General features: G+C 55.9%; 4 protein-coding genes across 4 annotated transcripts; 2 read left to right on the top strand and 2 right to left on the bottom strand.

Moving 5' to 3' along the window:
- Positions 1-567: 567 nt before the first annotated feature.
- J4E86_009418 (uncharacterized protein) lies at positions 568-5,003 on the top strand (the record flags this gene model as incomplete). The annotated part of the gene is made up of 4 exons (XM_051449924.1): positions 568-656; positions 707-1,254; positions 1,306-4,717; positions 4,772-5,003. The coding sequence occupies 4 exons, from the start codon at positions 568-570 to the stop codon at positions 5,001-5,003; spliced, it is 4,281 nt and encodes a 1,426-aa protein (XP_051298769.1).
- A 705-nt stretch (positions 5,004-5,708) lies between these two features.
- On the top strand, positions 5,709-7,745 carry J4E86_009417 (uncharacterized protein; the record flags this gene model as incomplete). The annotated part of the gene is made up of 1 exon (XM_051449923.1): positions 5,709-7,745. One exon carries the CDS (start codon positions 5,709-5,711, stop codon positions 7,743-7,745), a length of 2,037 nt encoding a protein of 678 aa, XP_051298768.1.
- A 362-nt stretch (positions 7,746-8,107) lies between these two features.
- J4E86_009416 (uncharacterized protein) lies at positions 8,108-9,845 on the bottom strand (the record flags this gene model as incomplete). The annotated part of the gene is made up of 2 exons (XM_051449922.1): positions 8,108-9,747; positions 9,803-9,845. 2 exons carry the CDS (start codon positions 9,843-9,845, stop codon positions 8,108-8,110), a joined length of 1,683 nt encoding a protein of 560 aa, XP_051298767.1.
- Positions 9,846-10,474: 629 nt separating this feature from the next.
- J4E86_009415 (uncharacterized protein) lies at positions 10,475-12,115 on the bottom strand (the record flags this gene model as incomplete). The annotated part of the gene is made up of 4 exons (XM_051449921.1): positions 10,475-11,818; positions 11,867-11,899; positions 11,946-12,007; positions 12,064-12,115. The coding sequence occupies 4 exons, from the start codon at positions 12,113-12,115 to the stop codon at positions 10,475-10,477; spliced, it is 1,491 nt and encodes a 496-aa protein (XP_051298766.1).
- Between the last annotated feature and the right edge of the window lie 46 nt (positions 12,116-12,161).

Below are 12,161 nucleotides of genomic sequence, written 5' to 3'. Positions count from 1 at the left end.
CGGTGAAGTCATCTCTATATTTGTATGGCACACCGCAACGGAGATGGAATGTGTGGGCGTATCATATCTACATATCCGTCACTCTATTCATCTCTCGGGTAACACTGCCATCCACCTCCAAGGTCACTCATTGTTCAAGTCACCATGTTTGCCGAGGATCCGCCGACGGCCCTCCGACCTCGAATCGAGTGATCGTATACCAGGATGACGCTGCCCCGCATGTCAAACAACTTGCTTTGGCTCCGTGTGCACCTTCACCTGCACCAGCGACAGCTCGAACCGCTGCAATGGGCATGAGGCGTGTCTGTTTGTGGCTGGAACGCGGTAGCTAGCCATGCCATTGGAAGGTGGGGGTCTAGCTCCTGCCGCCAACCCCTCTGCATGACCTCATCGGCGTCGAGCTAGGTAGCTACAACAAACGCCAGCACGCCGTGGACCTCACGAGCTGTGCCCTGCTTTCTGCTACTCTAGTCCCGCGCTTGAGCTGATCCTTGACTACAACTAGAGTCTTCCAAGCTCATCCTTCCGCTGCATTGCATCCTAGCTACCTAGGCAAACAGCAACACCATGGAGAAGATCAAGAGCGTCCTTCACGGACACAAGAAGGATGACACTGCTGCCCACGATGTGCCTACATCCTCTTCCACTGCTGAAGGGTATGTGGTTACATCGCCTTGATTGCAGCCCGTGCTAATATCAATCCCAGCCAGGAACACCCAATCTACGACAGCCAAACATCCGAGCGCAAGGCACGGAATAACACTCCGGGAGAGCCAATGTACAACATAAAGACAACCAGTGGCGCTCCATACACAGACTTGGCTCACGGAAGCGGCTCAGCAGGCCTTCACGGAAGTGGTGCACATGGAACACCCACACATGTTGGTACCGATGGCCCTATTGGGACGACGGCAGCTGCGACCGACGCTCATGACCCAATCCGGACGCAAGATTACTCCAACACCTCGCAGCCTCTCCAAAGCGGAACCGCGACTGCTGGAGGAGCTCAACGTCCCGATGCTTACCCTCATGGCCACACTGCAGACCCAAGCGTCGCGAGCATCAAGAGCGGCGTCATTGGCTTTGGCCCGGGAGCCAACCAGGGACATGCTGCCCTGTCGACACACAACCCCACTCAGGAGTATCTGGGTCAAGACCAAGTAGTTGGAGGCGGAGATCATGGAACTGCCGGAATGACCAGGGGAGCGGGAATGACCGAAGGAACTGGCGTTAACCCAGGCCAGACATATCCTCGTACGTAGATCTAATCTACTATCCAATGCGCAAGACCTGACCAGAATGCAGAATCCAGTGCGATCGGTGGTGATTCAATAGGCGCAAGCCCTGCCTACGCGAAGGAAACCCAACCATATGAGAACACTCTGCGACAGGAGAGCTACACCGCCGATACTGATCGATCCTTCCCTCTCGCGGGCGGTGTCATTTCAAAACCTCATCAAGATCCCACATCCACCCAATACCCGACTGAGCACACCTCCCCTCTCCAGAACAAAGGCATCGGCGAACTCGACTCTGGCACAACAGAGAGAGGAGTCAGTGTTCATGACAGCCCCTCTCAAGATAGTTACGGGAGGGAAGGGCTGGCTGGAGCAGCCGCGGCCGCCACTGCCATTGGCGCTTCCCAGGCGCACTCACAGCCAGAAAGGCAGCCAGAGGCACAGGGTGCTCGGAATCGAGGTCTTCATACCCGTCAGCTGTCGTACAGACACGTTGCACCGGGCGACACCACTGGAACTCCTCAGACAGGCAATGATTCGAGCCAGCCGACGTCTAGTCACCATCCTGAAGCTTTGGCAGCTGCTACTGCGGCGGCCACCACTGCAGCCGCCTCGAATTCTTCCGCTCTTCCTGCATCTACTCAGGGGAATGAGCACAGATCCCGGGATGTCAACGCGGCAGAAGCTCTTCAGCCTATCGCTGGAGCTCCGATGACTGGAATGTCGAGCACTGGTGAGCGCCCAGTAAACCCCCGACTTGAGTCACATAGGCACATTCCTGGCGAATACATTGCTACACCTAGCGACGAGAAGACATTCCTCAACTACGCCCCCGTTATTCAATCCTCATCCACAGACACAAGCGCACCGATTGCGGCCGCGGAGCCTACGTCTACATTGGACCCATCTCACGTTCAGCATTCGAGCATTGACCCCACATCTACAAGCGAACCTCATGAGCTGAGACACACTGGAACACTTGGAGAGCCTCAGCCAAAGTCCGCAGATGACCACCACTACGCTCGCGATGCTGCCATTGCTGGAGGACTTGGTGCTGGCGCAGCGGGCTTAGGTGCGCATGCAGCATCGAAGACTCACGACACCCAGGACGCTGCTGGTAGCCAGCCGTTGTATGAAGAGTCTAGCCCGTACAGTAGCAAGATGCTTGACCCTCGTGTTCTAGGCGCTTCTAAGCCAGAGGAGCAGAGATTCGATGAGCAGAGATTCGATCCATCGGCCAAAACTGAGACGGCTCCTATCAGTGGTTCAGCTATTTCTGGCCCTCCTGTCTCGCACAACCCATCCGAGACCGCAGACTCACAGCATAATTATGGCCGTGATGCTGCAGTACTGGGTACAGGTGCCGTAGGAGCCGCTGGAATGCACCACATCCTTCACCAGAACGATACTCCTAGCACTGCTACCTCTGCGATTCCCGAAAACTCATCTTACACTTCTGCCACGGGATCAAATGTTGCTGCCCCTCAGCCAACCTCAAACTTTTCTAAGCCGCTCACCACTGCGAGTACCTCTGCCTCTCAACCTGTTGCGAACGATCACTTCTACGGTGCCACAGGAGCCCCTGCACCAATTTCAGATACGAGTGCACAGCAACCATCAAGTGGTCTAGGTCAGACATCTACCGCCAACGCAGTTCCTGAAAGACATCCCGAGCATCACTACGGTCGCGATGTTGGCCTTGCCGGAGCTGGTGCTGCTGCTGCCGGTGGTCTATATGCTGCAAACCGTGACAACACCGACAGCGGTCCAGCTTCAAGCACTATCGGACCTCATTCGAGCAACGCTGCCAACATCGTAGACCCTAGGGTTCAGCCAGAGCCAAGCAAACAGATACACCACAACGTCGGACCAACAGCTGAGGACCCTGCTTCGCGCACGATCGGCCCGCACAGTAGCAACATTGCCAATATCGTCGACCCAAGAGTTAAGCCTGATCCATCCAAGCAAAAGGAGCATACCACAGTTGGACCGCATCAGTCGGACACATTGAACCGCCTGGATCCCAAGGTTGACGAGAAGGCCGGCCAGCAGAGTGAGCATCACTACGGTCGGGATGCTGCTTTGGTTGGAGGTGCAGGCGCCGCCGGTTACGGTGCATACCAAGCCGGCAATGCGTACGGCGATCACAAGACGACACAGCCTGAAGCATACGAAGCTGGTACTGCTGGCACTGCTGGCACTGCGTATGGTAACCAGAGCATGACACAGCGAGCACAAGACGCTATCAATGCGTACGGCGACCACAAGATGACTCAGCCTGCCGCTTCCATGCCAGACCAGAGATATGATCCCACGGCTGCCGGCGCACGAGCAACCAACCCAGTCTCTCCAACAAGTCAATACAACTACAACGACCCCACTACCCAAAACAATGTCAACCGCACTGATCCCAACGACCACATCAACAGGAATGTCGCACTTGGAGGAGCAGGCCTTGCAGCTGCCGGACTGGGAGCAGGTGCTTACGCAGGATCCAAGCATGACGACAACACTACTCAGCTTCCACTGCGACAGAAGCAAGACATTGCGTCTTCCGGTCAGACTGCGTACCCAACGCAAGGAATGGCACAGTCTTCCTATCCTGTGCACGAGACTAGCACGAGTACATCATACCCCACCTCAGGTACCATCGCGCCTTCCGGTCAAACCGCGTACCCAACGCAAGGTATGGCACAGTCTTCCTACCCCATGCACGAGACTAGCACGGGCGGATCGTACCCAACCTCAGGTACCATTGCACCACACAACACGCATACCCAGGAAATGTCATCTCAACCCTGGGGACCTGGGGCGGTTCCGGTGAATGACAGTCACGATAAGCGCAACGCGGCTCTTATGGGTGGCGCCGCAGGTGCGGCGGGCCTAGGTGGTGCAGCTTACATTAACTCTCAGAACCAAGACGAACGCGAGGCGGAAGAGCGTCTGAAGAAGATTGCCCATGATCGCGAGAAGGAGCAGCATAGACTTGACAAGGAACAGCACAAGCACGACAAAGAAGTGCACAAGCACGACAAGGCCGTCGCAGCACACGAGAAAGACGAGCAGCGTCTGGCCAAGGAACATGAGAAGGAACAAGCGCGTCTGGTCAAGGAACAACATCACCGTGAGAAGGAGCTTGAGAAGGAGAACGAAGGCGAGGAGAAGAAGAAGCACGGTCTTCTTGGATTCTTGCACCGTGACAAGTCCAAGAAGGAAAAGTCGACTGCCAGTCCTGAATCCTCACCGCGCCAGTCTCGCGACTACAGTCCGAGACACTCCAGAGACTATGGCGATGATCATCCCGATTCACCACGCTGGAAGGGCAAGCACCTGCTTCACAAGGACCCACCGAAAGGTCACCCTGCTCGTGAAGCTATGGAGCACCAGCAGATGACCGAGTCGACTGGTTCGGTAGGAAAGAGGGAGCACATGGGTGTTGATGGTCCGATTGGCAACCCAACCATGATCTCGGGCGATCGGTAAGCTCATTCTTTTCGTTCCAACAACTTTGACCAATTCTAACATACACACAGCGAAACTCAGCATGGCGTCTACGGTGCGCATCCCATCTCGGATTTAGACCGCAACAACACGGTCACTGAGCCACACACTGGTCTGCCCATGAACACCGGGCGCTTCGGCACCGGTGCTGGTGGAACAGATGGTAACCCCGCCATCCATGGTCTTCACGAGCATTCCGGTCCGGCACCGGGTCAGAGCACTACGGATTGGGAGGCAATCAGAAAGGGCAACACACCATACTGATTTCTTGATGGAATGATGGATTATGATGATCAACGTATACGAATAATGATTTCACGGGATGCACGTATGACTGCAATGGCTAGCTGAACATGATCTAATTGAATGTTTCTACCTTAGAGTTCTAACTGGGCAATACTTGAAGTTGAGCACACTAGCGTACGGTCGTGAATCACAGAGCCCGGATTTTACCCCAGACGCCGTGAGCCTGGTCTACTACCTTGATCTTCACCCCACGAACACGAACAACAACCGCGGCACCGGCTGAAGTCTGCATGACAATTTCTATACAACCAGCTCTAAATCTTGTGTAACGTTGCGACGGAGAAATTGTATCCGTGATGATCTCACAGATCGCGGGGAAGAAGTGGGGCTCCTCATATGGATCCTGGCTCGGAAAGGCGCCGTCGGTTGATTCGCGATGGCCAGATACGAAGGCACGCGAAGCTCCATGCTTTTTGTAGAAATACTCCGCGGTACGAGACGAGTTAGGGCGCGGCTGGACTGTATGCACGCGCACGTCACGAATGTAAATCTGGAGAAGCTGGAAGAATGATGGTGACGAGGATCCTCGCATTCGGATCATGGGATGCGCGGTAAACTTAATTGTAAGAGGAGGACAGACTATGTAAAGGAAGGAGATCGCTATGTGCTACATGGCATGGTAGTGTTTTGGATATCTTTTACTACAGATTCCATCTCCCCATCATGAAGCTCTGCAGCTCACTCGCTTTCATACCTTTGTTCCAGCTGGGTTTCGCACTCCTCGATGTCGACGCTATAGTAGACAAGCACTACGGCAACGACGCAGCATGGTATCGCGACCGCATTCCTCTTTTCGAGTCGAGCGATCAGGACATTACTGATGTGTACTACTACCGGTGGTCCATTTTCCGCGCCCATCAACGCGATCTCGGTGCTTACGGCTACATATCTACGGAGTTCCTTGACGATGTCGGGTGGCAGACGAAGCCATTCGCAAGTCTGAACGATGCAACTGGATTCCATCTCTTGGAGGGTCGGTGGTGTCGCGACCGCCGCTTCAAAGAAGACTACGCGACCTTCATGTACAGCGCCGACAGCAACAGTCGGCAATTCTCCGAGAGCATGGCCGCAGCAGTCTGGCAAGGCTACCTCGTCGACGGCGTAAAGGAAGACGCCATCAAGCGCCTCTCCGACATGACGCGCGTATACGACGCCTGGGACGATTCCTTCGACACGTCAAAGGGGCTCTACTACGTCGAACCCATTCGCGACGCAACGGAATACACAATCTCGTCCATCGACTCGTCAGGCGGCTACGACGGTTTCTTCGGCGGCGATTCCTTCCGGCCCAGCATAAATAGCTATCAATATGCCAACGCCCTCGCCATCGCCAACATGGCGTCTCTAGCCGGCTCCATGAACAGCACCGTCGATACATACACCACCCGCGCCGAAGCACTCAAACAGCGCGTCCAGGAAGCTCTCTGGAACACAACCTTCTCCCACTTCATCGACCGCTACCAAGTCAACAACGAAAACGTAACTTACTGGGACCCGATCCGTGGCCGCGAACTCGTCGGCATGGTCCCCTGGACCCACGACCTGCCTGACGACAACGCGGACTACGCGCAAGCCTGGAGCCACATCCTTGACGCCGACAAACTACGGGGAGAAGCCGGTCTAAGGACTGTAGAACCCAGTTACGAGTACTACATGCGGCAGTACCGGTACGAAGGCCCCAACCCAGAGTGTCAGTGGAATGGGCCTGTGTGGCCGTTTCAAATGACACAGGTACTGTCTGGCCTCGCCAACTTCCTCGATCACTACGAAAAGGGCAAGGAGACGGGTGTTATCAACTCAGACGACTACACGAACTTACTCCGTCAATACGCACAGCTCCACCGGAACCCCTCTACAGGCATCTTAGATCTAGAAGAAGACTACTACCCCGACACCGGTCTACCCATCGTGGGCCTCAAGCGCTCGCACCACTACTTCCACTCCGGCTTTAACGACCTCGTCCTCTCCGGTCTCGTTGGCATACGACCTCGCTCCGACGACGTACTAGAAGTAGCCCCTCTAGCCTCCGCCACCCAGCTGTCCTATTTCCGGGCCGAACGCATCATCTACCACGGCCACGAAATCGCCGTGCAATGGGACAAAGACGGCACGCACTACAGCGGCAACAGCACAGGTCTAACCATCGAAGTCGACGGCGCAATCGTCGCTACAAGCCCCAGCCTCAGCCGTCTTTCCGTCGAGTTAGAAAGGAAAGACCCCCCAGCCATCACCCGCAAGCTAGCAAAGTCCATCCAACTCAACTCCACAACCCCGTACCCCCGTGCCTCTGCCTCAGTCGGTAACTCCACCCAGTCAGCCACATACCCCGCGATCGACGGCCGCATCTGGTTCTACACGGAGCCGGACGCGAAGAACGGGTGGGATACACCCGTTGGTAATGGCTCTTCTGTGTGGTTTGAAATCGACTTTGGTAGGAGTGTTAGTATGAGTAGTGCTGAGCTGGCGTTTTTTGCGAATGAAGAGCAGGGGTTTGCGGCGCCGAAGGGGTATAGTGTTCAGGTGCCTGCTGGTGGAAATGGTACGGAGTGGACGGATGTGGAAGGGGTGGTGTATGGGGATGTTGTTGCGAATGGGATTACGGAGGTGGAGTGGAAGGAGGTTGAGGGACAGAAGGTTAGGGTTATTTTTACGCCGGAGGTGGGGAGGAAGGTTAGGATTGCTGAGTTTAAGGTTTACTAGTTTGGGAGGAAAAGGGTTTACTTTGGACCTGGGTACACGGAATTGCATGATGCAGTTTTGGCACTCATGAGTTTTTTGCGAACTCGGAGAAGTGAGTCTCTAGGAGAAGAAACGGCCGGGATCCGGTTAATGCAAGCCATGTTGACTTTGCAAGCCTCTGTGTGATCCCTAAATTTGATAATGATATGCATCGAAACACATGCTGGTACTGCCCTACTTGATAATCACGTCACATCAATCCTACGCAATCACCATACGGATGCGTTCAGTTATACCAAGATAATTTATATTCGCATGAAAATGGGTATGTACAAACTCCCACCAACGCCTCCAAACCCTATATCTCCTACTCCTATCCATCATCACCTCCTCCCCGGCCCCAACCCACCACCAGCCCACCACCCCGAATCAACCCAATACCTATTCTCCACCTGCGCCGTCTCAACCGCCCTAACCAGTTTCCTGCGATCAACATGCAAATCCGCATGACCATTCGTCGCCTCACCAGGCGTGCGCCTCCCACTCTTTTCCTTCCTCAGTCCAGCAAGTCCAGCAAGTCCATCTTCAGCCGCAACCTCAGTATCAGACGTCGACACCGGCGACACAGACCGCGGTGTCGACGAAGTAGGCGAGGGGGAACTGTACGGAGAGTACGATGTCGGTATGGCGCCTAAGATGCGGCCAGCAGCGAAGACGCAACCGCCGATTGCGTGCCGGATTAGGGAGTCGCCGGTTAGACTGCCGATGATGAAGACGTCGCGGGCGACTTCGAGGGACGTGGCTTCGGCTTTTGCGCGGAGGGTGCGGCCGGAGATTAGGTGGCTGGAAGGGGAGTCGGGAGGAGTGGACTCGGGTGTGTTGAGGATCTCGGCGATGAGGTTGGGGGAGAGGAAGTCTAGGGTTCCGCGGCGGCCGACGACGTAGGCTAGGCCGCCTACTTCGCGCGTAATGGTTTCTCCTGATGGGAGGCGGAGGGTGACGGTCGCTGTTTTTCCAGACGTGGATGCGCTGGTGACTTCGGCGTTGGGCAGGCCTTCGTAGAAGGACCAGTCGCGCTGTTGGAATGGATTTGATTTCCGTCGCACAGAAGGGGACTTTGCGGTCTTTTTCTTTGAGGCGATTGCTGCAAGCTTCATTTGGCGATAGACTGTCGCATACTCGGGGTATGCGGTGTGGTGACAGCCTCGTAGTGGAGACGGCCTCTTCTCGGGAGCCCACTGGTAGATATGTATGATCCTGCGGGTCGGAGGTGCTGATATGATGACATCGGCAGCGGAGAATCCAGATCCAATGACAAGCAGAGGCGCTTCTGGCGACTCCATCTGCGCAACGGGCGCGAGGTATTGAGGTGGCGGGATGTTGACGGTGAAGATACCAGAGGCAAGCACAAGATGCTTGCACCGGATTCCAAGACTGCCAACGGAGAACCCGCGGACCGTTCGATGTACATTTTCCACCTTCAACCCGGTGTATATGCTATCGGCGATACCCACAGCTTCCGGGTATGTCCTCAGATAGTCGGCAACCTCCACCCTCGATGGTCGCACGAATTCGGCTTCATCTTCCCTTCCACTCTTAGCTAGGTGATCCGCGTACGAATAGCCCGGGAGGCTCAGCTGTTCCGCATAGCTCAGTGTCCCAATGTCCGCGCTCGCAGAGACCGGGTTCTCCGCCCACTGTCCGCCTGCATGCGCCGTGTCTCCAATCGCGACATGGGGTATCGCCTTGTCAGGCTCGTATCGCCACTCAATGCAGGACGTGGGATTCAGCTCGGTGTCGGCGTTCGGTCGAACGAGGGTATCGAGCAGCGTGTTGACGGGCAGCGCTTGGGTCGAGTAGCGCAACGAGGACAGGAAATGCGCGTAGAGGTCTGGCGTCAGATGAAGCAGGTTGGGCGATTTCTGCAGTTTCGCGTCGAGAATCGCGTCATGATGGCCGCCAATGTAGTAGGGGATATGGCCGTGTAGGATGTACGAGAGGATGAGCGCGGACGGCCCATTGCCTGGAATTTGTAATCAGCATGTCGCCTCGGAGCGCGTGTTATTCCCATGGCGTACCAATGATCAACGTGTCGACGCATTTTGGAAGCGAACGAGCCATGGACTATTGCAGCTGAAGGCCATGGGGAAGTGAAGACCGGCAAGGGCGAAGGGAAGGGCGGATGGGGCTGTCAATAGTGTATGTCTTCAACATGACGGCTTCTTATTTTCTTCGGCGCTAGAAGCGGCGGAACAGGGACCGCAGTGGGGGACGTCGGGTCTCGCCTTCCAGATTGGAGGGGTCGGTTGCGAGCCGTCGCTGACCAAGCTGGTGCATGGGTGAAAGTGCCGTATCATGGTGACGATTCAGGATTCAGGCGCAGTGTGGAATCGATGGATTGCGTGATCGCTGCACGAGAGCGACGCGTGAGACGCACGAGGTCACTGCATGGCCGTGGGGGTGCGCTTGCAAGTGCGGGGCAGGCAAGGTAGAATAGCATTAAACTCTAAATCCAGATGAAAGTCAACTATGGTATCTCGTCCTAACTGTCGCGCTCCAAACCGCCCTGTAAACTACGAGTTGCAAAACTCTGCGCAAGAAAAAGAGCGTGCACTTTGTGATTATCGATTTCAGGTTATCGATTTCAAAGCACCGGGATTACCCGTGGGATCCAAGATTGAAATCGGTCCTGCCAAACGCTACCCCACATCTCACGTCCGCGTCTAGTCCGCGACACGACCCATGGTTCTCTAGTATCTGTACGTGACGGTATTACGCTCTGCGACGGGCGAAACGTCAGGGGCCTGTTGCTGAGGCACGTTGAGATCGGGAGTCCGAGGTCGTTCGGCCCGCGGGCGCATGTGGTCATCCTCTTCTTGAATCGTCGGTTGCGCACCGTGCATGGTCAGATTGTTGGCAGAGCTCTCTTGCCGGCCCAGGTATGATGGAGTAGACTGAAAGCCTGGGTGATATGGGTCTGGTGAGCCACCATAGTTGTTCGTCGACGTAGAGTTTTGGTACGACGCTGGAGGTGTGTAGGTAGTCGTATAGTGATCGGCAAATGGGTTCTCTTCTTGCGCGCTCGGTTGTGTGCGGCCTGGTGCAGCTTGCAGTGACGGGGGAAGAGAGCTGTTGTCATTGCCGTGGTTGGTGGCCGGTGCGCTGGGTTGTGTCGTTCCGAAATCCATAGGGGCCAGCGAAGGCGCGTCGTTGTGCGAAGGGAGATTCGGCAGCCCGGGAGACTGCACAGGCACACCAGCTGGACTACTGCTGCCGTTGGGTGGTGGCGCGTAGGCTCCGTTCTGTACTGGTGGAGAGGGTGAGGCACCCATGAATTTACGAGCTTGGAGGATGGCGCGCTGGTGCTTGGAGGCAGCGAGGGACAGCTGCTCGTTGGTTTCGATGAGCGTGAGCATAGTGTCATCGTCAGGCGCCGGATTGTCGCAGGCGATGTAGCCATGTATACTGCGCTGGGCGGCCGTGCAGCGCTCAGCGAACTCCTTGACCAAGTCGTTGCCGAGCAGTTCATTTGCTGGTGTAGACTGTACGAGCTGGAGGAGGAGCTTGGCCGATGTACGCGCTTCCTCAATGCGGCCCGCGAGCTCTACTGGCGGCGGCAACGTCTTGGACGACGACTTGTGTCCGCCTGAACCGAAGCCGCCGTGTATGTTCTGCGACCCCGACCAGCCCGGTGCATTGAGCTTCCGGGGGCCAAACTGCTTTGCCGCGGCTGCCATGAGACCCTTCTCCTTCCTGTACATGGCGAAGAGCGTGTTCAGGTTGGTGTCGTATGCCTTCTCGCGCTCCATTGAATCCAGCGTCTCCTTGACGATCTGTGCGACACTCGGGTCTTGCCCATGGCGAAGTAGGTGCTTGACTGTGTCGGCGAATTGCTTGTCGAGGTTCTTGGTGAAGGAGGGCCCTGGGTTGTCGGCCAGGATCCTAATGAGCATGACAGAATTGTACTGGACATGAGGGCGGTTGAAGTTCTCTTTGGAGAGGAAGATGCGGATCTGTCTTGCGGCGGCTGCGGCTGCGCTGGGGCTTGCGACGGCGGACTCGACGATGGTAGGCAAGTGGAGGACCTCTTCACCCTGGGAATGTTAGTATGGCGTGTGGATGCCATGGGGTACCAAACATACCGAGTTGGCGGCACCAGACTCGCAGAAGAGCATCTACTCGCTGTCAGCTTGGTGGATGCGACGAAGCGGTATGACCTACCACTCCCTTGGTAGCATTGGCCTCGGGCGTATCGGCGTTTGTATCGATATTGACATCCTGGGCTGCGTGCGCTGTCAGTGTTAGGGTGGAATAAGGAAACGAAGGAGATGCGACGCACAGGATCGTTTGCGCATCAAACTGCCCAACTTGAGGCGCTTCTTGAGGTCCATATCTGCCTTAGTAGCGGGGCCGTTCCGCAACGTAAAACGGTCGCAA

This window comes from Alternaria arbusti, assembly GCF_024043155.1.
Source record: "Alternaria arbusti strain BMP 1465 chromosome Unknown scaffold_17, whole genome shotgun sequence".
Lineage (NCBI taxonomy): Eukaryota > Fungi > Ascomycota > Dothideomycetes > Pleosporales > Pleosporaceae > Alternaria > Alternaria arbusti.
The sequence above is the reverse complement of the archived record's forward strand: the minus strand, read 5'-3'. Positions and strand labels throughout refer to the sequence as shown.